This window comes from Sminthopsis crassicaudata, chromosome 3 (assembly GCF_048593235.1).
Source record: "Sminthopsis crassicaudata isolate SCR6 chromosome 3, ASM4859323v1, whole genome shotgun sequence".
NCBI classification, from domain to species: Eukaryota; Metazoa; Chordata; class Mammalia; order Dasyuromorphia; family Dasyuridae; genus Sminthopsis; species Sminthopsis crassicaudata.
In genome coordinates, this window is record NC_133619.1 from 502,654,634 (window position 1) to 502,681,058 (window position 26,425).

General features: G+C 43.2%; 2 protein-coding genes, 1 long non-coding RNA gene and 1 pseudogene across 6 annotated transcripts; 2 read left to right on the forward strand and 2 right to left on the reverse strand.

Moving 5' to 3' along the window:
* Positions 1-31: 31 nt before the first annotated feature.
* Positions 32-7,213, forward strand: VSIG2 (V-set and immunoglobulin domain containing 2). Its single transcript, XM_074303929.1, has 7 exons — positions 32-1,644; positions 2,386-2,549; positions 3,353-3,560; positions 5,377-5,535; positions 6,181-6,300; positions 6,449-6,593; positions 7,014-7,213. Exons 1-7 carry the CDS (start codon positions 1,584-1,586, stop codon positions 7,144-7,146), a joined length of 990 nt encoding a protein of 329 aa, XP_074160030.1. The 5' UTR covers positions 32-1,583; the 3' UTR covers positions 7,147-7,213.
* A 437-nt stretch (positions 7,214-7,650) lies between these two features.
* On the reverse strand, positions 7,651-15,999 carry NRGN (neurogranin). 3 transcript variants are annotated; one of them, XM_074303931.1, is made up of 5 exons: positions 15,887-15,999; positions 15,260-15,434; positions 9,450-9,676; positions 9,152-9,171; positions 7,651-8,604 (listed from the first exon to the last, which is right to left on the reverse strand). In XM_074303931.1, exons 2-3 carry the CDS (start codon positions 15,272-15,274, stop codon positions 9,455-9,457), a joined length of 237 nt encoding a protein of 78 aa, XP_074160032.1. In that variant the 5' UTR covers positions 15,275-15,434; positions 15,887-15,999; the 3' UTR covers positions 7,651-8,604; positions 9,152-9,171; positions 9,450-9,454. The 3 variants fall into 3 exon arrangements, with proteins under 3 accessions (XP_074160032.1, XP_074160034.1, XP_074160033.1); XM_074303933.1 differs by lacking the exon at positions 9,152-9,171 and having other exon boundaries at positions 7,651-8,596; XM_074303932.1 differs by lacking the exon at positions 9,152-9,171.
* LOC141563190 (uncharacterized) lies at positions 8,981-15,901 on the forward strand. Of its 2 annotated transcripts, XR_012488369.1 has the most exons (4): positions 8,981-9,221; positions 14,378-14,547; positions 14,660-15,003; positions 15,674-15,901. It is a non-coding gene; the product is annotated as an uncharacterized LOC141563190 (long non-coding RNA). The 2 variants fall into 2 exon arrangements; XR_012488368.1 differs by lacking the exon at positions 15,674-15,901 and having other exon boundaries at positions 8,982-9,221; positions 14,660-15,274.
* Positions 16,000-20,274: 4,275 nt separating the features above from the next.
* Positions 20,275-26,425, reverse strand: part of LOC141562251 (60S ribosome subunit biogenesis protein NIP7 homolog pseudogene) — a 29,443-nt pseudogene continuing 23,292 nt past the window's right edge.

The following is a 26,425-nucleotide window of genomic DNA, read 5'->3' on the forward strand; positions in this document are numbered from 1 at the left end:
TAGATTATGAAAGCTCAAGGGGACCTTGACAATAAAACCCTAATTTTACAGCTGAGGAAATAGGCCCAAGAAGGCCTGTACTTTTCCTAGGATGATATAAGTAGCTAGAGAGAGATCAGAATAGACCACAGAGTCTTCTATTTCAGTCAAATATATTTCCATGATAGTAATACTTTGGCTACTTTCTCTTATTTTTTCCCACCTTTTCCCTTCCAGTCTTCTTACCATCCTAAAATGGCATCAGCCTTCCTTCCCCCCCCCAAAAAAAAAAAGAACAATAATAGCATAAGCAAGGCATGCAGATAATCTGTATCACTTACTAAGGTTCTTCAGCAAGGAGTAGAAATAGATATTCCTCCTTCTGGAGGTCATTAATGAGAGAGTGGTATTGGGAATACCATTCCAAACTCCTGTTTCAAACGGAGTAGGATGAAGAACCTATTTCGAGTTCCCTTCTTCTTGTCCCTCTGTTTTTTTCTTAGTCTGTTTGCTCTACTCCATTGTTACCCAATGACAATTTAAGCATTTGAGGCATGGGGCAGCCAAGGTGAAGAATCTGCCAGGTCCACATAGTAGAAGGAGACCATGTGGCTCAGGAGACATTGAGTAACCTGACCTTTTCCTCCCCTTTCTCCTTCCCTCTATTTCTGCCTTTGCTTATGGAGAATGACCCTGCCTGCCCTAGAGATTCTATTGGCTTTTTTTTTCTCTCCACATTCTGGGTCAAATGACCTCTGGTTTCAGTTTCTAATAGTATTAAGATTATACATCTTGATCTGGAAAGGAAGTCTTCAAAGGCTATCTGCTTTAGCCATGTCATTTTATAGATGAAGAATCTAAGTCCCAAGACCACAAAGATCATAATAATCTCAGGGGCAAGATTTGAATTCAGACCCTCTGATTCCAAAGACAATTCTTTTTTAGTTTTCATTTAGATGTTTATCTTAATTGCTATTTTCAAAATGAATTCGGAAGAGAAAGGAACTGTCCTTCTTGGCCACAGGGTCCCTGCCCAAGATCCAGTAGCTATCTAATAAGCTTAGTGCCTCAGTGCCACTATGTCTGTCACACATTATAGTCACCAAAATAGCAGTTAAATAATGCCAAATATCCTTTTGTGTATTATTTTGCGTATAACAATGCTATTATTTCTCAGAGTCATATTGAATAGGAACTTCTTGAATCCTTCCTCTGATTTCAGACCCTACCTTCCTGCAATGAATTCCTTTACTCCTAGCCCCTTATAGTTTTCTCATTGTCCCCAGCCTCCAATCCATCACTCCTCATTGTCCTTCACACCTGTTGTTGTGTAGCGTGTTGAGTTGATTACACCTGGAAAAGCTTGAGATTGGGCTTCTTTTTTTGTGGATCCAACTTATCCTGGGATTGATTCCAAATATGGACTTCCCAAGATTTTTCTGCTCTCCCCAGTGCTTTTCTTCCAGGTAAAGCACCATTTCCTGAAGGTGCCAGGCCTGGCCTCTCCCTCTTGTTTGCTCTTTGTGCTAGTCAGTCCCACTTACCTCTGTGCACAGTCCACCCAGTATTCTCCTCCCACACAGAGAAGGAAGCCCAAGGCAGCTATGGCTTGGTTCCCTGGATCCCTGGTGTTTTGGACAATGCTGACCCTCATCTATCTGATCGGTGAGGAGCTGGGGGCTGTTTGCTGTTTACATGAGTTGGAAGCAGTGATTAGAAGGGAAGGGGGAGCACAGATTTTGTTAGCCCAACTTCTGCAGTTTAGGATCACACCTATGACACCTTTCTTCCTTCATCTGCCTCAGAAACTGAATAGCTGGAACGCCTCAGAACTGGGGAAGAATGTTAGACCAACACAATTTTAAAAGGAGAATTTATTAGAGTAGAATGGAGAGAGGTCTCCTGAAAACTGAGGTTAATTGATGAATGGATTAAGCCCTCAAAGCAGAAACGACATTTGGGTTGCCGAAAAGGTTTTTAAGAAATCTGGGATTACAGTCTTTTTTCATACTCTAAGAGAAACTCACAGAAATTTACAAACACACCCTTATATCTAGCCCTGGCTTGATCTTTTTTATCCACAGAGCCAGACTAGCCAGTAGAAGCCCCTCCCTTCCTCCTACACATTTTTACCTTAAGTTTCAAGGTGGTGTGTGTACATGGAAATGGGGGGTAAAAGGGTAGGGAATGATTCAAATGGCCTGTGCTGGAGTAGAATGGGGAGTAAGATGTTCTGAGAGGTTTTAGACACCAGGTTTACATTGTTTTTGGAAGAGGAGTGGGGAGTTTGGATGGAGTATAGGTTTTTTTTTTTTTTTTTTTTTTTGCCCTGGTCTTCTCTTCCTGCTTCCGCCCTTCTTGGCTAGGAGCTTAAGTTTCCCCCTATTCCCCTTGGGGTTTCCCCAGCCCCAGGCTGCCCTGTGGAAGTGAAAGTGCCAATTGAACCCCTGAGCAAACCTGCTGGTGAGACTGCTGAGCTGACCTGTAGTTACTCCACATCTGTGGGAGAAAACTTTGCGCTGAAATGGAGTTTTACCCAGCCTGGCAATCCCCTCTCTTCAGCTGAGACTGTGAGTGTGAACTGGGAGGTCTAAAGTTTCCTAGAATGGGATGGAGGTGGAGGGAATAAGGGAAGAGGAAGGCAGCTTTTCAGTGTAGAAACAGACTCATAGTAAATCACTGAAGGAAGGATGTGGTGATGTACTTCCTTTGTGTCTACTTAGGTAAAGAAGGAAAATGGCCTCTAGAATATGTGGTCTTCCTACCCTGAGCAGGCAATTTCCTATCTGGACAGGAATCACAAGGGAAAGACTCCAGGAAACCATCCATAAAAGCCACTGTTTCACACCCCCCCCCCCCATCACCTACAAATCTTTCCCAACATCCAAAGATAGTAGAAAGCTAGGAATCTTGCATATAGCAGCTTCTGTAAGAGAATGTGATGGCTACAAACCCTCTGATGTTTATTCCTATTATAGTTCCCATGATAGAGATAGGCCCATTCTATACAAAATTGTTTATCTCTATAACTATTCACCTTTCCTTCCAGGCTTTACCCTAATTGGTCCCATTGCCTCTTATCTACACTTTCTACTGTTGAGCAGCTCTAAACTCTGGTCCTGTCCCAGAGAAAATTCAATGTAATAATTTAAATCAAGCTGTTAGTGACATAAATTTGTGACTCGATTTTTGTGTTAATCAGGAGGAGGTCCATTTTAAGACTTCACCTAGAAAGAGCAAACCTTAACACATTTAATAGCAAAATTTGAAGCACTATAGGAGGGAGTGTTGGTTCCTGACTTTTGGGAAAGTCACAGAAGTGATAGCCACAAAAACACCACATGTAACTTCCCTTTCTCTGACATTTCTTAAGATCCTATATTTCACCAATAAGGAGCTATATCTGACGGGTCCCCAGGCAAAGAGGGTCACTCTGCTGCAGTATCCCCCTACAGGAGGGGTAGCCACACTTCGACTGTCAGACACTCGATCTTCAGATACTGGAACCTACCTCTGCCAGGTCAACAATCCGCCAGACTTCCACGGCAATGGTCTGGGGCTGGTCAATCTCACAGTGTTGGGTAAGAAGGGCCCTATCTGGCAGACCCATGTATATACACACACACACATACAATGTGTGCTGATGTGGGTGTATATATGTTATATTTCACTTCCTGCTTCCTCCACTATTTCCCCTAGGATATAGCTTTACTCTGAACCTCAAAGTCTTCCACTTTAAGAAAATCAAGGAAACATTTATTTTCCTCCTGAGACAACCTCTCTTGTAGATACTGAGATTGGGCAAACCCACTATTATCTGGCATATTTATAATCGCCTTTGATTCAGGCATCAAGATCATTTAGAGAGATTCATTGGGCACACCCAGACTCTCCTACTAAGAAATGATGCTTCTATCTTTGTTTTTTATCCCTTAAAATGAGCATTTAGCTGAGCTCTTCTTCGGTAGGCCCAATCTAAGGAAAAAAATTCTCATTTGTGGCTTCAGACACCTTTTTTCCTAAGCACAAAGGCAAAAGAGTGTGTTATGAGAATGAGTCTTTAAGTGATCACTAGTTGCCTCTTCATTAAGCACCAATATTTAGTTGTAGCTAGTTGTTTATATAGGATGTTATCTAACTTCCCATAAGAGATAAGGCCTGGATCTGTGATTTCATTGTGATAGCAAATTCCTGGAAGAGAAATCACCTTCTTTTCAGCTTACATATTCTTAGGGAGTTGTCTGAAAAGTTGACTTGCCCATGATCAGTCAATGGGTTATACCAGTGGAAATTGAATCCAGGGTTGGTGATTTTTACCTTAGCTCTTTGTTCACTATTTCTTTTCTTTCTTTCTTTCTTTCTTTTTTTTTTTTTTTTTGCAAGGCAATTGGGGTTAAATGCCTTGACCAGAGTGATTCACTAGTGAGTGTTAGGTGTCTGGGGCCTCATTTGAATTCAGATCCTCCTGTCTTCAGGGCACCATCCAGCTGCTCCTGTCCACTATTTCATAGGTGCCACAAACTCAATTCATCCAAAACAAATAATTAATTTAATCATCCCCTACTTTCCTTCTCTCCCCCCAAAGTCACCCTATTTCCTTTTTCTGTCAAGAGAACTTCTTTTGGTGCAGTCACCTAGTTTTGAGACTTGAAAGTCCTACTTGATCTTTACTCTCCCTTCACTTCCCCTTTTCTTAATCACTTGCAAATTCCTCTTAATTTTTACTTCCATATCAATCCTAGCATTAATTTCTTTCTTTCCAGTCAGGCCACAACCATTCCATTTTAAGCCCTCAACATCTTAACTATTTCAATAGCATTCTTAATTCCTGTCCCTGCCTCCATTTTTTCTTTTCATTAATCCATCTTCCATATAACTGCCAAACCAATATTCCTAAAACAGACCTTTCCTGGACAAAAGCTTCCAAGCACAATTTATTGCCTCTGTGACAAACTCTTTTTGGCATTTTAACTTTTTTCACAATCTTTCCATCACTTTCCAGTCTTATTACACATTACACCCCTTCAGGTACTCTACAGTCTAGCTAATGACTTCTATTTTACTGTTTTTCATACAAGACAATGTTTTTCCTATTTCTGATTGCCTCCTCTGTGGAATATATTCTCTTCTTCCTTCCTAATATACTTCATATTCTTCAAAAGTCAGCTCAAGCATCACTACCTATATGAAACTTTCCCCCAGTTCCTTCTAGCTCCCATTTGTGCCTCTGCACTTCTGTCTCTGCATTATCTTGTATTGTATGTTATTGCCAACAGAAAATATAAATTCTCTGAGGGTCGGGACTGACTGGTTTTTGTATCCTTAGTGCTTAGCTTATAGCAGGTGCCTAATAAATGCTCAGTTGATTAACTCTCACCTAAAACATTTCATCTGCAGTACCCCCGACAAAGCCCACATGTGGACAAAGTGGGCAGATTTCTGTAGGAGGGGGTGCTGCTTTGAGCTGCAGTTCTTCAGGGGGCGCCCCCCGTCCTGTGTACACCTGGGTTCGGTTGGGTTCTGTTCCTACACCAGCTCCTGGCAGCATAGTACAAGGTAAGTGTTGATGGAGGGGGGGTGCATTGGGGGGAAAGGAGAATGGCATTGAGAGAAATCAGTATTTATGATATGGGAAACCAGAATGGCAAGATCTGTCTTTAGGACCACCCAAGAATCTATGTGACTAAGTGATCTGACCCCTTACTTAGGGGTCCTGCAGCCTGGAAAACCCTTGATCATCCTTTTATTTGATACCCTGTGCTCTTGCTGTTAAGAAGCAGCATAGCATGATGGATAGGGCATGAGTGGGCTCTGAGGCAGAAAGTCCTGGGCTCAATCAAATCTTGTTTCAGATACTTATTAGCTGTGTGAGCATGGGCACATAAGCCCTCTGTTCTTCTCAGGTTCTGGATTTCTAAAAAGAGAGGGTTGGGGTTGATGGCCACTAAGGTCCCTTCTAAGCTTGGATCTATGCTCTTATGACTGTTAATACCTAACCACTATGCTTAGTGGAGAGGAGGAGGGGAAGTGGCCATGATTGGGAAAGGCTGTAGCAGGACACAAGGGGTGGATAGCACAGAGGCAGCCCCTGTAACATATACCCACAAACTGCAGTCTGCTCTTGAGTGCCCCGCACTACCCAGTTTTTCTGTGTCCTATGGATGTAGTTACTCTATCACGTCTCCTCTTTCCTTTTTGTAGATGAGGTCTCTGGTCGGCTCATCCTCACCAACCTTTCTCTCACTTCCTCTGGAGTCTATCGCTGTGTGGCTGCCAATCAGTTAGGCAGTGCTTTCTGTGAACTGACCCTTGAAGTGGCTGGTATGGGGATTGAACTCTGACTTTTCCATCTTGAAAGATACAGGATTGGGGAGGCTTGCAGTGGGAAATGTGTTAAAGGTGGGGTTGTACAAGATGGTTAACAGCAAGATTTTTCTTTGAGAGTCCTCTGAGTTTTGTTTCTTCTCAGACCCTTCCAAAGGCCGGGTTGCAGGGGCTGTAATAGGTATCCTCCTGGGTTTGCTGTTCTTGGTGGTAGGTGTATTCTGCCTACTGAAGTTCCAGAAGCAGAGGAGTAAGAAGCCAACAGAGATATATAGGGGCAATGACCTTAGGTGAGGAGGCTGGAGGTGGGAAGAGGAAGGGAAAGGGTGGTGTCAGGGTAGGGTACATCAGAGCATCCCAGAGGCAACATCCCTACCACGTACTCCTATGGGATATTTAAGGACTGGTAAGAGTCAAGAGGGGCATCTGAGCTGGAAATTTAGTCCAGGAAAATTGAAGAGAGATAATAGGTTTGAATCTGGATGATGTGGATCCCAAACCTGGGGGCATTTTTGATCAAGGAATTGGTCCTGGGGGGATCCTGGTCCTGGGGAGCAGGGAATTGAAGAGAGGGGGCTGAAAGGGAGAAGTTTAGAAGAACTCTTTCCTTTAGCCACAGGTAGTAGTTCCAAGGGTTCAAGGGGAAAGCTGGAAAACAGAAAAGATGACCATCTCTGGTTTTATTTGGGAATTTGTTGCTCTTCCATCAGAGAGGATGCCAAGGCCCCAGGGGTTTATGACTCACTACCCCGAAGAGGCAATTCAGATGTTGGGCTACTGGAGAGATCCCCTTCTGCAAGCACCGTGACCACCACCAAGTCCAAGCTCCCCATGATTGTGTGACAACCTCTCATGCTTTACTGCTTCTTTCCTCAGGGATTTGGATTTATAAATTAAATTCCTTATCTTATCTCTGGCTTTTTTCTTTAAGGAATGGCTGAATGTAGACTTCATCCGGGGATAGAATGGGTCTAACCTCTCAGGAACCTTGGGATAGGAAGTAAGAGACTCCTGGAGTTGTTGCATGGAAAGTGTGCTCAAGATGTCCCTCAATCTATCCAGGTCATCTGGGTCCTACATAAATCTCATCCTCACATTTTGGTAGAGGTTTCCAGTCATATTTTGGAATCCAGGCCACGTCACTTACAAACTATTGGGCTCAGTCACTTAAACCTTTCTTTCAGTTTCCTCATCTGTAAAATGGGGATACTTGTACTACCTGTCTTGCAGGGCTGTCAGTAAATTTCTTTGTATTTCTTAAAGTTCTAAGTCAGGTCGGGGCTAGTCCAGGCCAGGCTTTCCCTCTCCTTAATCCCATCCCAACCCTTTCTCGAGGGTAGCCCGGAACACTTGGACATTCCTCTTTATTGTTCACATTCCAACCCAGATCGGTCACATGCACACACGAAAATTTAAAAACCCTTCTGCCACAGCCCCAGGAGCCCGGCTGGGGGCTGGGCGGGCAGGGCAGGGCAGGGGGCGGGGCAGCTTCTGACTCCCCCCACACCGCCTCTCAAACCCCTCGGCCTAGGAGTTTGCATAACAAGACGAGTTGGAGAGGTGGTCCCGGGATGCGCAGCAGTGGAGGCGAGGAGGATAGGGTTGTGGGATGGGCTCGGGAGTGGGAATTTCAGGCAGGCGTGGGACTGGGCGTGCAATCTCCATCATTTCAGGGGACCTCTAGAACGGAACCCGCTCCTTCTCCCACCAACCAGACGAGGATCTCGCCCAGAAGGGTTCCGGCACCCCCAAAAGCCTCCCCTCACCCCGAGTGTGTAAACTGGGGACCGCCTGTGGAGGAGCAGAAGGCCCAAAGTCTTGGAGCTTGGGTGGGCTGGGTGGGGATGGTGCAGCAGCGTAATGAAGAAGGGTGGGGGGCAGGCATACCCCTCGGCTTCCCGCAGAAACAAACAGGGTTTCCTTAGTGGGAGCACACACACAAAGGGACTGCTTGGGGGCGCTCTCAGCAATCCGCAGAGAGAAAGCCAAGAGGAGCTTAGCAAAGTTGATGGTGAGTTCATGCAGGGCGGGTGCGCTGCGGAGGTGGAGCGGGTTAGGCAGAACGAGGAGGTGGAGGAAAGGAGGACAAACGGAGAGGAGAGGGATGAAGATCGGGAATCGGGTCCCTTTTCACACTGGCGAACAGGCAGTGACTCCGAAAGGAGCCGGCCGGAGGGGAGGGGTCTCCCGGTGGCGTGTGGGCTCCTGAGGCTGGCAGGAGAGGTGGGGGAAGGAGTCACAAACACTGCAAGGAAGTCTTGTCACTGCGAAGGGGACGTGGCATCCATCTCACCTAGGGAACTGCGGAGGGAGAAGCTCTGAACGTCATCGCCTCCCGTCCCCCCACTCGTCCCATCCCTACCCCAGATGGGGTCAGAAGCTGTTGCTCCCCCCTTCCTCTCGCGCCCCCGCAAAGATGCCAAGAAGATTAGCCTCGGAGGAGGGTGCCTTGGACTTCCACTTATCTAAAACTGCTCCTCGCCCCCAGGCACTGAACTGAAGTGACCTACCCAAGAGAAAGAAATTGCGTGTGTCGGAATCGCCGTGTATGCTCGTGGCCCCAGGTGTGCAGTTCCGTCTGCACGTCAGCCCAGGTGTGCAGGCTGCCTCTGGGCCACCGACTCAGTTGGCACGGATTCCCTTCCCCCCCCCCCCCCGCCTCCCCTCCGCCCCCTCCGCCCCCAGCCCCGGCGGCGGCAGGTGGTGTCTCCCAGCCTCGGAACGAAGAAAAGAGAGAGGAAGGATTTGACACCTCCCACGGCAGACACGCCCCCTCCCGACAGAGATCCTAATACTCTCGGGCGGAGGCAGCGCAACTCCTGCCCCTCCGCAGTAGCACAATAATTACCTTAGAAAACAGTCAGTCCGCTTTCGGTGGAGGGGCGATCCGGGGTGGAGAGGTAGAGAAAGAAAAACCGGTGAGCTTGCGGAATCCACAGGTCCTCCCCTCCCACCACGCAGTCAGTCCCCGGCCCGGGGATTTCGCCCTCCCTCCCCGCCCCATATCCCTCCAGCCCCGCTCTTCCCTCGGGACATCCGGAGGGTCCCCGGAGGACACTTCCTAGTGAGCGGAGGGCAGAAATGGGAGTGGGAGGAATACTAATGCTGGGAAAATTGGGAAAGAGAAGGTGGCGCTGGGGTCCCACCTGGCTTAGTCTCCACTGGGGCCGCCCCCCGCGCCCCCCCGGGCGCCTCCAGAGCCGCCCGCCCCTCCGGGGCCTGGGCCCTTCCGTGCTCGCTCCCCACTCTTGATCTTCTTCCTCGCCATGTGGCCTCGGAAGCTCGCTTGGATTTTGGCAGCTGCCGCGTTGGCGCCGGGATCGTCCAAAGGGATGTCCAAGATGTCATCGTCCGGTTTGGAACAAGCGCTCTCCTAGGGAATTGGGAGGAAAAGAGAACTGTGCTCGGACGGGGTGCGGAGGGGGAGCAGCCGGGCTGGGAGACTTCGAGAGCGAGAGGGTCTGGGAGACGGGGCTTCCTGGAGACTTGGGAGAGGGACCTCCTGGGGTGAACTGGGCCAAGGCACTTGGGGATCTGGACTGCGGGCAAGAATAAGCGGGAAGGAAAAGCACAGGAAAGAGGTACCGGGATGGGAACCCGAGCACTGAAGCCCGAATGGAGGATAGTCCCTAAGGGATTCGAGAGGTCCCGGAGTCTTTCTGGCCACACCCTGTCAGGAAAGGAGCCCGAGGCTTGGGCTGGAAATTCTGCCAACTGGAATTAGGAGATGGGGGAGGAGCTGGATAGCCGGCTAGAACTTGGAGAAGCAAAAACAACCGGAAACGAGGCAGGAAGCATAGCTCCCTCTCCCGGTTCTGACCCCTCCAAGACCCACTTGATCAGACTCGATCTAGATCAGAGTAATCTAGAACTCCCAACTTTAAAATCTCTCTGGGGACGTGGCTTCGTAAGCTGCGATAAAGAGATTGAATTATATGATATCTGAGATAGCTTTCAGCTACAAGGCATCAGAATCCACAACTGCAGAGAATCAGCAACACTTTCCTTATTTGGGGACCAGGTGTGATTGGGGTTCTTGTCAAAGGACCCATTTAAAAGCAGCATTTTGTTTTAAATCAAATGCTTTTATAGCAGCAACAACAGTAAATGGGAGTTGGATTCTCTACACCTTTCAATCAACTATAAAAATGGAATCTGCTGTAGAATCTTTTCTGATACTTTCATCAACAATATTTTCCACTCGATGTAGATTGTCTTCATAACAATTTTGTAGAGACATAAAAGAGGGCATATGGGCTAATTTTTATTGCTTTGAATAGGCTGCAAGCATTACTAATGAATTCTGAAGGAGAAATTGCTTAGAGAATGTCCACAGAGAGACATGACCAGGAAAAGAAGGATTGGTTCAAAACATCTAGAGAAAAACCTCCAACATAGTGGAGCTCCCCCTTCCACTGTCCCTTCCTTCTGGTGAGGGATTAACAGGACCCTGACTACTTCACCCAATGAGAAAAGTAGATGGGTTGCAATCTGCCCTCAGGGAGGGAGTTCACAACCGAAGAGATTTAGGTCAATTGAAAAAGTGAATTAAGGGGATTGTATAGAATCACACAGATTTAGATACTAGATTTAGGGCTCATAGAACCTCAAGGAGTTTGAGTATCTAGCTACAGCCAAAAGAATTTAGACCCCTGGTAGTAATTCCTTCTACTACTTTCCTTTCCTACTCAGACTGCTCCTCCTCCAGGAAAAGCTCAGAGAGAAAGAGAGTGTGTTTTTAAGTCCAGATGGGAAAAGAAGCAGAGGAAAAAACTCATTTCCACCTACTAAAGAGAAGAAGGAAATGTAAACTGGAGCAGAAAGGCCTTTCTATGGTGTGTGTGTGTGTGTGTGTGTGTGTGTGTGTGTGTGTGTGTGTGTGTGTATGGGAGAATGAATCAGAGACGACATGAAATATGAATAATTTGAACCACAATGCTATTTGAAGCAAACTTTTAAAAGAGATGATTTTTCATTTGGAGCCTGAGAATAAATTTCAGAAAGTTCATGAACTTGAATGGGGGAAAAGTATATCTTTATTTTCACTAACTTTTTGTTCTTTGGCACTTATATTTATTTTAATTAATTTATTTAAAAATATTATTCTGAGGAGTCCACAACAGACCGCCTAAGGGGATCCAAGACAGAACAAAGGTTAATTGCCCCTAGTCTAAAGCTCTTTTGACCTCCAAAGACCACACAGAATCATGGCCTTCTTAAAAGTTGCATTTAGGCATAGGATGCAGGAGGTGAGAGAATCACATTAATCCAGAATAGATTGGATTTCAGGTTCAAGGGGCTTATGTAGTTTCTGCTTCTTTTTCTTCTCAGAGTTAGTTTTATGTAAATTGAGTTTTGATTGTCATATCTAGCAACTTTCCTCCAGTTCTTAATATGTATATGTATCATTTATATGTATATGGGAGGTTAGGGTAGGGGGAATTTATTGGATCTATGACCACTGGCACTACTTTCACACCATTTCTTGTTCTGACAGCATTAGTTATTAAGTCATCTTCTATATTATGTTATATTTGTCTCAAATGTTTTGGGAGCAGGTACAAAAGAAACTGCAGGTAGAATTTAGGATTTGGAGATTTCTTTCCTATAGTTTTTCTTCTTGGAAGAGGGAATAGGGTGAATGTATTTGAGACTGAAGTGTGGAGGATGATCTCCCTGGAGCAAAAAAGAAACAAGAGGGAAAGAAAGTAGAAGATAAGATAGATGTAAGCCTATTCCTTCTCTGGAGTTTCAGTAGACTACTTCCTTTGGGTCTTATTAACATGTTGCTAGGGATTTGGACAATATCAATTTAAATTCTGTGCACACCCAATCTAATTTTACATAAAAGGTCAATACTAACACTTCTGAAATTTATTTATCACGCTCCTTATTCCCATCTTCAACCCCTTTTCTGGCCCTACCACTGTCTTTAGGTTTTTTTTTTAAATGGCACTTAAGTTTTAACTTTCTATGTTATCTTAATAAACTATCCCTATCTTTACTAAGAAAGCTAGAGTGGCAACACTGGCCCCCCTATCTTCTTTGGTTTAGAACATCCTCTGTTATTTTAAACGGACCCTTCTCCTTTCTCTTCCTTAGATCCCTAGGATCAAGGGCCAGCCTTTTACTCCCACTCCCCAAACTCTCAAGTGTGATTTTTCTGCTTCAGAATGGACATTCACTGATCACTACTTGTTCTACTTTCCAGAATCCCAGTAACTCTAAAGGAATAAGGTTGGGGGTGGAGGGAAAAGTCCCAGTAGGATTGAATCCACCAAAGCTAGAGTCAGAGGGAAAACCTGCAATAACAAGCAAAAGCCTTCCCTTTACCTCACCTCCTTCTGGCATCTCTTTTCAATCCTCAAGGACCAGCTAGCCCAATTGAAAAGAAAGGAAAGAAAGAAAAGGGAGGGTCCCAATTCCGAGGTTATTCAGAGGCTATGATTCTGTGGCTTCATTTGGGCCACCTCAGTTTTACCTAGCAGGAGCTAGGGAAAGACGGAGGTAGTTGAAAGGGAAGAAGAAGGGTAGGAGTGATGAAGTATACATTTTCATATGAAATGAACAGTAAGCGAGACAGAAAACTTTGGAAATTAATACCTATAATGCTTGCATCAACAGGAAAGGCACTTCCCCCTCAACTCTCTTTGCCTTGGGAGGTCTGGCCTTTTTCTTTTTAATATCAAGGGGAAGTAAAGAACAAAGCTGGGCTGGGCCTTATCCCAAATTCTATAGTCAGAATCAGTAGGAAATTGTGGCACAGGGAGAGAAGAGGAAGGACAAGGTGGGATAAGACTCAGGATTAAGATTAAATAGAGATTTTAGAGAGTTTTGGGGCCCAATTTTCTCATTTAAGGATGAGAAACGTGGGTTTAGAGATTTACTGTGATTTACCCCTTCAGAAACCCTTTCAATGGCAGACCTGAGACTAGAAACCAAGAATCCTAATTCCAATTCCATTTTTACTTAAATGCTCAAGATGTCCTATATGGCTTTTCTTGCCTGTTTCAGTTCCTGTATGGAATTCAATAGTGTTCTCTAATAGCCATGTCTCCTGTGGAGAAGAATGGGGGATGAAACCTTTATTCCAACTCTATACTTGCTCTACAATTTAACCATGCTTGAGCCTCTCAGCCCCTGTCTTCTTCCCTGCCCCACCCTTCAGCTGTGTCCATACTTTCTTTTTGCAGAACAGGAGCAAAGCTAACTCACTGCTCACAATCTGAGAACATTCATTTATCCAGTTTGCCTGACAAACGAGAATAGAGAATGCAGTGAAGGGCCCAAAGAAGGGGAATCCCTCTGATGTAGGGGTTTGTGTGTGTGTATGTGGTGGTGGTAGCGAAGATATGAAGTGGGAATGGGGGAGGTGACCCAGTTCTGGAGCCTTCTTAAATTTTCAAGGCATTGGGCTATATGGACGACTGCAGTATTAATGAGAGTTCCTAATTTCTCTCAGCAAACTCTCCTTGCCCTCCTCAAGATTCTTTTCAGGCATGGCTTTAGCTGGACTGTTCTGTGGTGCACAATTTAGGTAACATCCCCTGGATCCCAAATGATAGGGAAATAAAGCAAATTCTCTAGTTACTCCGGGGGAATAAGGTTAATATGGGAGAGAGGTTCAATGAGGCAATGGAAAGAGGTTGTTCCGGGAGTTATGAAGAATTGATTTAAAATCTTGTGCAAATCACTAATTTCTCACCCTCAGTTTCCTCATCTGTAAATGGGGATAACAATGCCAACATCACAGGGTTGTTGTGAGGATCAATAAAACCACACATGTAAATCACTTTGCAAACTTAAAAATACTGTACAGATTCTCAGTATTATTATATTCCTCTTCCAGTACTAAAAGTCTTCAGTTACGGCATCTGTACTCTTTGTTCAGGAAACCATATTTTTTTGTCTCAAACCCTCTCCTCCTCTTCCCCACTCCTTTCAGCAACTAGAACTACTGCTGACTGCTGGGCAGCGGGGCAGAGTCCGCTTTAGAACATTCAGATGATTAGAAAGCCGTTTCTGGACAACTAATATCTGTCCATCCACAATATTTGTTCCTTTCTTCTTCCAGATCCTACCATCCCAAATCCCTCTTTTCCTCAATTTTCTGGACCATTCTTCCCACAATAAACCTCTCTCTCCCCACCGCCTGATCTCCGTGGTGAGTGACAGCGGCCCTGAGTTCATCATCTTCCCGATGTGCAATTCTACTGCTGAGACTACAGGAAAGGTGTGAATAAAGTAAGATTACTCAGACCATTGCTGGGGCAGCGAGACAAATTCCTATTTGCTACGTTCGGATTTCTTGCGTGGGTGGATGATAAATTACAGACATTTCCTTGCTCGCCCGCAGAGACCTCTGGAGGTCACCTCGTCCGATCCCCCACCTTCCCCGAAGAGAAGAGGGGACAGAACACTTTGGTCCGGATCGCCTCTTGTCCGTGATCAGCATTAACCGATTAACTGATTACTCCCACCGAGAGCACTGCTGGGCTCGGAGACTGGCAGGAGGTGGAGACCGCTCCACCTACAAACTCCCAGGGAGAGATGCCCCACAACCCCTTTCTAGCGGTCTCCTGCCCTTCCTTCTCCCAGAGTGTCTCCTGCCGGTCTAGCCTCCGTCCTGCCGCAGCTTCACTCAGTAAAGACTACGGTCTGTTCCGGCCGGGGAAGCTCGGACAGTGAAAAAACCAAAAGGTTCGTGTTCTAAACCACAAGTGCCGTCTCCGCAGAAGCGTTCTTAGGATTTGGAACCTAGCGGGGGCGCCCCCGCCCCCCGCCCCATTTCCCCCCAAGCAGCTACCTTTTCTCTTTCGCTGATGTCCCAATTCCCTCCTTGGGGTCGCCCACCCCTCGGGTCCCTCACGCCATATTTTAGGATGCTCTGGGGACCCTGGCTCGGGGGACCCAACAGCACCCTGAGACCCCCACCTCTGGTGGTCCTGGTATTTACCGTGCAGCAATCCATCCCGACCGCAGGGCTGGGCTGGGCGGGGCTGGGGGCGGGGGCTGGGGCGGTGTGCGGTCCGACGCGCTTCACAGACTCGGGTTTCCCGGCTCAGAGTGCAAAATCCGCTCCCGACTCTATTCCGCTCTCTCCCGCGCTCTGGGCTGCTCTGGGATGTAACCTGAACCCCACAGTAGGATAGCCAATCAGGAAGAGTCTTAACTTGAGTGGGCGGAGGAGAGGAGAGGCTACGTCTTGAGGCTCCGCCCCTTTCTACCCTTCTTCTCCCCCTCCCCATCACCCCTACCGGTGCAGCTCCAGCCCCTCCACCTACACCCCTTCCTCTATTCCTCCTCCACACCCACAGCCTCCCGAACTCCCACGGAATAATCCCCACATTCTTGCTCCCCATTACGGCAGAGTGACAGACAAGGAGTCCGGGAAGCAGGACACCCCCGACCTGTCACAGGCAACAGCCCCCCATCTGGACACAGTTACCTGAGGCTCCAGCTCTCCGGAGAGACAGGCCCCCACTTTTTGTTTTCCATCACTCAGAGATTGCCTCCCCCAATCACTTCTCCCATCTTCTCCAGTCTCACTCGAATCCCCAAAGTAAACACACAGACCTCATACCAAAATATCAGCTGTCTCCTCTTCGTTTCCAGTACAGTGCAGATATATTCTTCCTGCAAGTCATGAAGACCAGTGATGGACACATAATTATGCACAAACACTCAAAAATTCAGATACCCCTCAAGGAGCTGTGCACACACTCACTGCTATACTTTAAATAGATTAGCTCAAATACACTTAGGCTCCCTTCCCCCAAAACGCACACATGCTGCTCAGAAAGACACATATGCAATTGCAACCTGCAAATTTGTGATACACAGGCTACAGGGTACTGCAAAATACATTTTCCTTTTGCATATGAAATATACATATTTGTAGGAAAGAATCTTCAAAAATCATCTCCCCATTATTCCTTACATCTACCAAGAAAGCTGTCTTCCCAGAATTTATTGTGTCCCTACCCCTTGTTGTGGGGGAAGTTCCCTCAAGATCCGAGGAATCCTTAGCTTTTAAATACACACCTGCCCTTGCCCCTTTCTATTCATCTAAAGATGAAAGCCATCATAGCCTAAAGCACAGTGAATGATCAGAATTCCATTTATCTCTCTGGGATCATGGATGTGTTAGGGGAGGATGCAGTATTTGAAAAGCTGGGGGGAAGGAATTTGTGGGGAAATCTCATGTCTTTGACCTTAGGCTATCACTTTCAGAGATGTGGGGTTGGTAATGGTGCAAAATATAATATGGGTAAGGGTATGATGTGTATAAGAAAAATGGAAAATTATAAATCAAGAACCTAAAGGAGGGAGAGAGAATTGCTGATAGGGCAGTTCAGGTAAGAAAGAAGATAAGTGATGGTGTTCTGGAGATGCCTTGTAATTAAGCTTAAGTAGAGGGTGGAAAAGCATAGGCTGATTCTGAAAGGATAAGATAGAAGTTCTTGGGACCAAAGGAAAGAAAGGAAGATTAATTGTGAGCAAGGGTAAGGATAGAGATTAATTAGCTTGGTTCCTCAAAACTAAATCGATGCTGAGTTTCCAAAGTTTTAGAGTTATGGAAGACTCTTCTATGCTCTTCTTCCTCTCCCTTCTCCCCCCCTCCCCCAGCTTATTGAAGACCCACCCATGTTAGTTAGTGAGAATTTAATCAGTTCTTGGTACAAAAAAAATTTTCTGACTCTAATAAACCATAACTTGCCTAAGGGGCTCACACCTCTTACCTAGTTGATTGGGAATAGATGTAGCCTTAGGTTAGATAACTCTGATAGATTCTATCTCTAGGGTCCTGTGGGGATGGAAGGGGAAGTGGGAAGGTAGGTATCAGGCCCAGTCTCTGTGCTTCTCTTTTCCTAATTTAGAACTGAGGAGTTTTGGGATTTGGTGAGTTTGCAGTAAAGTCTCCCAAGTTGCTAGGCAACCTTCCTCTGCAGGCTGTGCTGCCTCCTGGTCCCTCTTCCTGCTGGTCAGAGCTGGTGAGGGGGTGTCTTTGCAGTGAATCCCCCAGCCCCCCCTATACCTGTAGCACTATCCCTTCTTCCTACATAAACATTGTGGTGTCTGAGTTGGGGAATGGGGGGAGGAAAGTGGTCTCTCTAGAAAGTCTCAAGCCTACAGGAGAGTGGATATTGTGGTAGCTGTCAGCCCAGAGACACAATCAACACCACAGCAACAGCCCACTCCAAGCACCCACGCTGCACTGGCCTCGGTTCCTGCCCTGGGGGAAGGGATGTCTCCACGACGGGACAAGACCTGGCAGAAGATATACATATGCAGAGAGATAGACACATAGATATCCCTCCCCCCACGCCCACAGACACATATGCACAGATACAGAGTCACTGGCAGACATAGACTATTGGATACGTGTGCATAAAGACAGTCATGGACACTGCAATTATCTTAACACATTTACAGACAAAGACACAAAGCTGTACTCATGTATGCTTGGTGTTTCATGGATACCACTGCTGTGGACAAAACTGCAAGAGGAGGGTCTTCTCTTAGTAGATGGGTAAAATCTACAGTTAAGTAAAATAAACATTTATTTTACACACCTGATGTGTGCCATGCACTGAACTAGGCACTGAGGAGTTGAAGACAAAAATAAAACCATTTGTGACCTGGAGGTTTTCAAGGTCTAATGAGAATGAGGGTGGGATGGAGAGAAGCACATGTATATATAGATAAATTTTTAAAAAAATTACAAAGTGATTTGGGGGAATCAGAAGAAACCACTGATCTGAGGTCTGAAAGGAGAAAGGATTTCAAGAGAAGCAGAGGAATGATATTCCAGACATGGGAGAAAGGTATGATGGCAGGAGCTGGAATGTCATTTACAAGGAGCAGCAGGTTGGCCAGATTGGATGGAATATAGTTCATAAGGGGGAATGCTGTGAAATAATTCTATAGAAGTATATTGGAGCTAGATTGGGAAGAGCTTTAAAAAGCCAGACAAGGACAAGGGTCAGGGAAGGGAACAAACATTTTAAAATACTTACTTTGTGCCAGGCACTGTGCTAAGCTCTTCACAAATGTTATGACTTAATTCTCATAACACTTCTATAAGGTAAATGACCCCATTTTACAGATGAAGAAATTGAGGTAAAGAGTAAATGACTTGTCTAGGATCACATAGCTAGTAAATGTATGAAATTGAATTTGAACTCAGATCTTCCTGATTTCATTTCTAGCACTCTTTCCACAGAAGGGCTTATATTTTCTGTTAGAGACAATAGGTATCATTGAAGTTTCTTGAGTAGGTGAATTGCATGGTCACCATTATGCTTTAGGAATACCAATTGGGCAGTTGTGGGAAAGAGATCAGAAGGGGGAGACAATGACCCAAATTAGGAGGCTGTCATAAACAGCTCAGGTGAGCAGGGATGAGAACAGGAACCAAGGAAGTTAAGATTTAATTGTTGAGGGATAGCTATTTGGTGCCGGGGGTAGAGCGATGGCTCTGAAGTCAGGAGGACCTGAGTTCAAATCTGACCTCAGACACTTAACACTTTCTAGCTGTAGGACTCTGGGCAAGTCACTTAACCTCAATTGCTTAAAAAAAAAAAAAAAAAAAAAAAAGTAAAAGATACATTGCCAAGGAGATAGATGCTAGAAATTTGGCAGTAGAATTGACAGTACTTGGCAACTAATTGGATATGGTGGTTTGGGGGACAATCAAGAGTCAAAGATAATGTTTAAGAAGAAACTGGAGTGATTGGCAAGATATGGTTCCATTCCAAAAATTGGGAGTTAGGAAGGAGTGGGTTGCTTTTTTAATATATAAAGCTTTTTATTTTCAAAACATGCATAGATAATTTTCAACATCCACTCTTACAAAGCCTTGTGTTCCAATTTTTTTTCCTCTTCCTTCTCCCCACCACCTCCCCTAGACTGCAAGTAATCTAGTATGTTGAACATATGCAGTTCCTCTATACATATTTCCACAATGATCATGCCACACAAGAAAAATCAGATCAAAAAGGAAAAAAAAATGAAAGCAAATAACAACAACAACAAAGTAAAAATGTTCTGTTGTGATCCACACTCAGTTCCCACAGCCCTCTCTCTGGGTGTAGATGGTTCTCTTCATCCCAAGATCATTGGAACTGGCCTGGTTCACCTCACTATTGAAATGAGCCACATCCAACATTGTTGCCTTGTTCTCCTGGTTCTACTCACTTCATTTTTCTTATAAGTCTTTCCAGACCTCTATGAAATCATCCTATTTGGGGGGCAGGTAGGTGACGCAGTGGATAGAGCACCAGCCCTTAATTCAGGAGGACTGGAGTTCAAATCTGGTCTCAGACATTTAACACTTCCTAGCTGTGTGACCCTGGGCAAGTCACTTAACCCTGGCTTAAGGGGGGGGATCATCCTATTGGTCATTTTGTACAGAACATATACCATAACTTCAACTGATGGGCAACCACTCAGTTTTCAGTAAGGACTGGGTTTTAAGTGGGTTTTAAGAGGAAGATGAGTTCTATGTTCAGGACATGTTGAGTTTGAAATGGCTACAATACAACTTGGTCCAACAGGTACTTGGTGTGTGGACCAGGAGCTTAGAAGAGCAATGAAGATTAAAAATATAGAACAGGGAATCATAAGTATATGGGTAATAATTGAATTTTTAAAAAATCAATGAAATAACCAAGGGAAAAATGTAAAGAGAGAATAAAAGAGACTCTTAGAAAGAACCCTGGGGAATCTAGAGGTCACAGTATCACCCAACTATTAAATGTCTGAGATGGCTAAACATTTATTAAGTGCCTACTATGTTACGCACTATACTAAGCACTGGAGTCAAACTTCAGTCCTACTTCCAAATCCATTGTCCATCTGGTATCTCTGCAATATTGAGAAGGGCCAACAGAAGAAGAAGTATATACACAGGTTACAGTATTGTGGATAGTAAATCAGTAAAAGGCTGGATTTGTAGGCTAGCCTTTCTCAGAAGAGAATAATTGAGGTCTTTCTTCTTTTTCTCAAGCCTAGAAGAAGAATCGAATCAGTGTCTTCATGTCACACATTTTTCCTAATGTCAGTTTAGTGAAACATAATAATTACCATGGGGTCCACCTTCCTGCAGTCCTATGTAGACTTTGCTGCCACACCAAAATTCAAAGGGACATTTTTCGTAGTATACACTCTATATACCACCAGTCCCTGAAACTATTAGTATTTTCTAGGTTTGTACCCAGGCCAGACTTCAGCCCATGTAGTTGTGCAGTCATTTTTAGTCACGACTCTTTGTGACTTCTTTTGGGTTTTCTTGGCAAAGACACTGGAGTAGTTTGCCATTTCCGTCTCCAGCTCATTTTACAGAGGAGGAAACTGAGACAAACAGAGTTAAGTGGCTTGGCCAGGGTCACACAGCTAATAAGTGTCTGAGACCAGATTTGAACTCAGGAAGATGAGTTTCATCAGGCCATTGCCATTCAGGCCTGGCACTCCATCCACTGCCCCAATTCTTGCTTGTTAACATATGGTTCTCATATAAGAATGACTGCTCTGTTCCAGTTTTCATCCATATTTTATGCTTTGCATAAGGTGCTAGGTAATTCAGATCAGTAATGAGCAATCTGAACTTTTCCCAAAGCAGGTCCCTAGAGGCACCAGCTTCTCCAGGGAGATACTGATTGCTAGTTTAAGACTCTTCTCACATTATAGACGATTTTCATGGAGCTACAGTAGATGCCATCAGGTCTACAAGCAATTGAATACATTTTCCAATGTATTTAAAGAGTTTCAAAGTATGTCTCTAGTCAGGGGCTGCATTTTGCCAATAACCAGAATTTTAAAGAGAATATAGTTGATGAGGTCCCAAATAATTAAATTATTGATAGAATAACTCCTTGAGACAAGCAGGAAAGGACACTGATGGAGATCAGTTCAACCTTATAGGCCCTTGGGGAAGTCGTGGGTCGCCCCATCTTGCTATGCCTAGTCAGAAATCTGAGTTATTTCAAACCTCTGAAGTTCAATTTCTCCTATAAATCATTCCATGGTTCGAGCCATCTTTGCTGACTCCCCTTTGGAATTTAGCCCTCAGCCTTGTCCCTCAGCGTGCCTCATGATGTCATTCCCCCACGTTCCTCATGGTGTCTCTCCTCTCATTTCTCCACCATACCTCAAGGTATCTTTCTCCTTCTTGTGGTTAATAACTCTTTTAGGGTGCTAAATCCTATTCCCACCTCATGGAATAGTTCCTTATCCTGGTTAACTGTGAATTCCACTAGGGAGTTTGTCCTTTCCATTGTTAATTGTTAAACCCTTTCCTCGCTAATTATACACTCCCCCAACTCTATTTCATATTTACCACTCCTATTTTATCTATCGTATCTCTTGGATTTGTCTATAATTCTTCTCCTAAATAAACCTGCCTTTTATCTAAGAGAATGGCCATTGTGATTTCTTCATATGATCAAATCCCACTGTTTGGTGCCTATAACAATTTCTAAACTCCAAAAACATTATTTGGCATTAAGAATTGCCCTTCTAAATCACATCATAGTGAGGTTAGAGCAAAGGTTATAGATTAGAAAGGAAGGGAGAGGTTAAAGTGACTAGAGAATAGGATAATGAGAGAAATGATTATTAAATAACCAAATAATTGGGAAGATCCAAGATATTTTCCTTTTTAAGGAAATCTCTGGCCTTGTCCAAAAATTTATCTCACCTAAATTTTAGGTTAAATTGTTGCCCCACCAACCAGAAAAGCTTTACAAAGAATTTAATGGGGTGAATTTTTGCCCATGGGTGAGGGTAGAGGTGGGAGTAGATCCTTTGTCTAGATTGCCGGAGAATAGGGATGGTCTGGGTATAAGTGACATAATCAAAATCACATTTTCCAGGTCTCCATAATAATATTTTTTCTTCTTAGGTTAACTTATCAGAGTTGATTTCCATAGTCTTCCAAATGCTGATAAGCATCAAGAAAGGACTGATTTCTCTTTGTTCAGAGAGAGAAAAAAATGAGTCCATTTTGTAGACTACTTGCTAGGTGTACTTAATAAAATTGATTATAATTTACCCTAAAATTGTGTCTTAGAAAGTTTCACTTGCTACAATTAGGACAAAAATATATATTTGGGAGAGGTGAGAATGGAAGCATAGGTCAAAATAAGATAAAGTAATTTTAGAGTTAGGTAGAACCCATGACAATGAGATTAAGGGTATCTGAGTTGGAGTGTGTGGTACAGGTCATGGGAGTTGAGGAGGTTGGCGAACTATTTTAGGATGCAAGTATAAGAACAAGGCATTGGGATGATCTGTGACACAAAGTACTGAATTCCTTGAGAAAGGAGAAAGGATGATTGGAAGGTCAGTAGATAACTTCCACCAAGATTTGGAAGTCATGGTAAATCTAGATGGAGTGATTCTATAAAAAGAGGAGGAAGCTGAATGATGGTGGCAAGGGGGTGACCTGGAAACGACAGGTAAAGAGCACGGGTAAACTTATTCCTCTTTCTGATCCAGTGTATTGGGGAGCACAATGGGAGTTACATCTGAGAATTAGTTCAGTGGTTTTGGGGAAGAGCCAAATTTTTTTGAAGAAGAGAAAATGGATGGATTGTGAGAAAAGGGAAAATATGAGAAAGGGCAGTTGACTACCAATAGAAAGAAGGCATAATGAAATGGGAGGAAAGCACTGCTCAGTTAGGAATAGTGTTGAGGTAAATTGGGATGAGGGAGCAGAGGCTGGAAGCAAAAGAGAGTTTGCACCTGCAGGCTAGATTCAGAACTCCAAGTATTTGTAGGAAATGAGAGTTTGCTAGCATAGAACAATAAATGGTTATGAACTTTTTGGTAGCAAATGGATTTATGACCTAGGCTCCAGCTAAGCTGGTGATTCAGTTTTCTTGAGTGTGTGGAGAAGTGTTGAGTCTCTGTATCTGGGATGATGTAAGTGGTCCAAGAGAACTGGCTGTGTAGGTTGGTCAGAATGGTCAGAAATTGAGAGGTTTTGGTTTCTAGGCCTTTACTGATTATGAAGTGATTCATTTATTCATCCTCCATCATTAACAGAGACAATTCTTTTCAGCCTGGGTTTTTTTTTTGGGGGAGGGTCTACTGGTTCTCTTCCTGTCTTTACTAGCTCATTATCAATATCATGCTTCCTAACTATGGGTGTTCCTCAAATCTCTATCTTGGCTCTTCTTATTTTCCTTTTCTACATACTTTTTCTATATACATCTCAAAAATCTTATTAATCATAATGTAATAATTGATAATAAATAATATAATAATTATAACAAACATTACAATTAAATATCATATTGTATTAATTATAATATACAGAGATGTATATATCCAATTCCAGTCTCTCCTTTGAACATCAGTTCTGTATGTCAATTACTTATTGGGTATTTCAAAGATGTACCAAAGACATCTTAAAATTCACTTGTCCAAAACAGAACTCATTTTTCTTCTCAAAACAACTTTCAAACTTCCCCACTTATTTTACAGCACCATTAGGTTCCTCCAGCATCCCAAGTTCATAACCTTGGTGTTATCCTCTATTCCTCAACACACAAACACACACACATATTAGAATTCTTGAAAGTAGGGTTATGTATTTGTATACTCAATAGCAGGCACCACATTTGACATGTTGTATGCTCTTAATAAATACAACAAGTATTTGTTAACTTATTTATTAATATTAAATTTGCCAATAATTTACCAATATTTATTTATTAATTCTCCTTTTCTTATTTGTATTCCCTAGCACTCCGTCCAATCTCTGGCATATAGCAGACACTTAAAAATGTTTAATGATTGATTAGTTGATATCTTGGTTCTTAATTTTTTTTCATCTATGAAAAAAAAGAAGCAGTTGAATTTGATCTCTAAGGTTCATTCCAATTTAAATCTATTATCCTAGGAGGCTAAGACAAGAAAATTGAGGAATTTTAACTTGCAAATGTGAATCAAGGAACAAATAAGTGAGAGAAGTCCAAGGACTAGTTTATGCTATAGCTATCTTTGGACTGTTCATCCTGACCCAATAAATAATACACAGTGCTTTGTTGTGTATAAATGACCTTTCTCACAATAACTCTTATATGATCAATGGTAACAGGGTCCCAGAGATTATTATTCCCAAATTATTAACTTCTACAAAATCTATTTCCATTACTCACTGTGGCAAAGAGATAATTATGGGTTCTTCAAGACTATTCCAGAGGAGGATAAATCCTAGTAATTTCTACCATGCCAAAAAAAAAAAAAAGGATCATAGATTTAAAACTGAGAGGTAGTTTAAAGATTTTTGAGTCCAATCTCCTAATTTTATGGATCAGGAAAATGAGATTCTAGACTCCTCCTAGAGGATCAAATGACTTTCCAAGAATCAAGCAAGAAGAGGTAAGCTTTCCTTCCTTCCTTCCTTCCTTCCTTCCTTCCTTCCTTCCTTCCTTCCTTCCTTCCTTCCTTCCTTTTTTCTTCCTTCTATCCTTTTTCCTTTCTTTCCTATGAAACAATTTTAATTTTTAAAAAATTTACACTTAATTTTAAAATGAGAAAAGAAAAAAAACTATTGCCATGTATACAGCAGATCACAAAAATTCAAAATAAAACAATAAAATTCCATTTCAGGCAAATATATCTAATAAAAGCTACACATTATTTTCAAAGCTGTCTAGCTTTTCTTCCTTGTTGGTTTTCTTTTGTTCTCTGCTGTGTACTTTTAAAGTTATTTTTTCCCTTCCTTCCCCTCACCCCTACCCTAAAGAAGACTACAATTAAATATAGATATATGTGTATAGATATCTATAAACACAAAATATGTACACATATATACTCATACACATAATGTGAAACCATACTATGCTTATTACTGCCTATCATTTGTTGCTCTGAAGGTAGATGGCATCTTCCTTAATAAGTCCAAGCCTTTCCACGTTTTTCTAAATCAATCCTGATAATGTTTGAGCTAGCTCTCTGGAGGGCCTCAGGATAAGTCAGAGTCAGAATCAGTCAAAGACCTTGGTCTTTAGGAGGAGAAGTGAAGGAGCCAGACAAGCTGCCATGTGGCTCAATAAAGATGGATTCTGGACTATAGAGTCTGGAGCCTGAAGTCTTCTCTCCTCAGTGTGCTGTGGCAGAGAGACTCTGACTCTTCCCTAAGCCCTCCAATCCTTGCCTATGATTACCTCACTACAACACATTCAGCAAGCCCCAATAGTGAGGAGAGCCATCACATCACTATATCATCAAGTATATGCTTATAGAACCATTATCTCACATTTTATAAGTAATTAGCCTTGAGTGCTGCTGTCTTAGATCAGTTACACCTTTTCAGAGTTCCAGCTCTCTGTAAATCTCCTCATCATTTCCTATCTCACAACAATATTCCTTTCTGGATTAAAAAATATTTTTCTTTATAGGATATTTGAGGTTAATTTGAATATTTATAATAGAATGACTTGCTTGCTCAAAGTTGTTCTTAAAACAATATTATTGTTATTGTATACAATGTTTTGCTTATTTTGCTTTTCATTATTTCATGGAGGTCTTTCCATGGTTTTCTAAAATCATTGAGCTTATCATTTCTTATAGAACAGTTTATTCCATCCTAAACATATATATCACAATTTTTTTAGCCATTCTCCAACTAATGGGCATCTTTGCGATTTCCAGTCCTTTGCCAGCCCAAAGAGTTGTTTTAGAACATGCAGGCTTTTTTTCATTTTCCCTAATCATTTTGGGAAATAGATTTAATAGTGGTGTTGTTAGGTCAAAGGGTATAGGCATTTTAATATCTCTTTGCATAATTCTTTTTTTTTTTTTTTAACTGAGGCAATTGGGGTTAAATGATTTGTCCAGGGTCATGCAGCTAGAAAGTGTTAAGTGTCTGAGACCAGATTTGAACTCAGATCTTCCTGACTTCAGGACTGTTGCTCTATCCACAGTTCTACATAATTGCATAATTCTTTGCATAATTCTAAAGCTCTTTCCAAAATGGTTGGATCATCTCTCAGATCCATCAAAACTGAATTAAGCCCCAATTATTTATTTATTTAAAATTTTATAGCAATTTTTTTTTGATAGTACTTAAGGCCTCAATTTTCCCACATTTCCTCCAACATTTGTCACT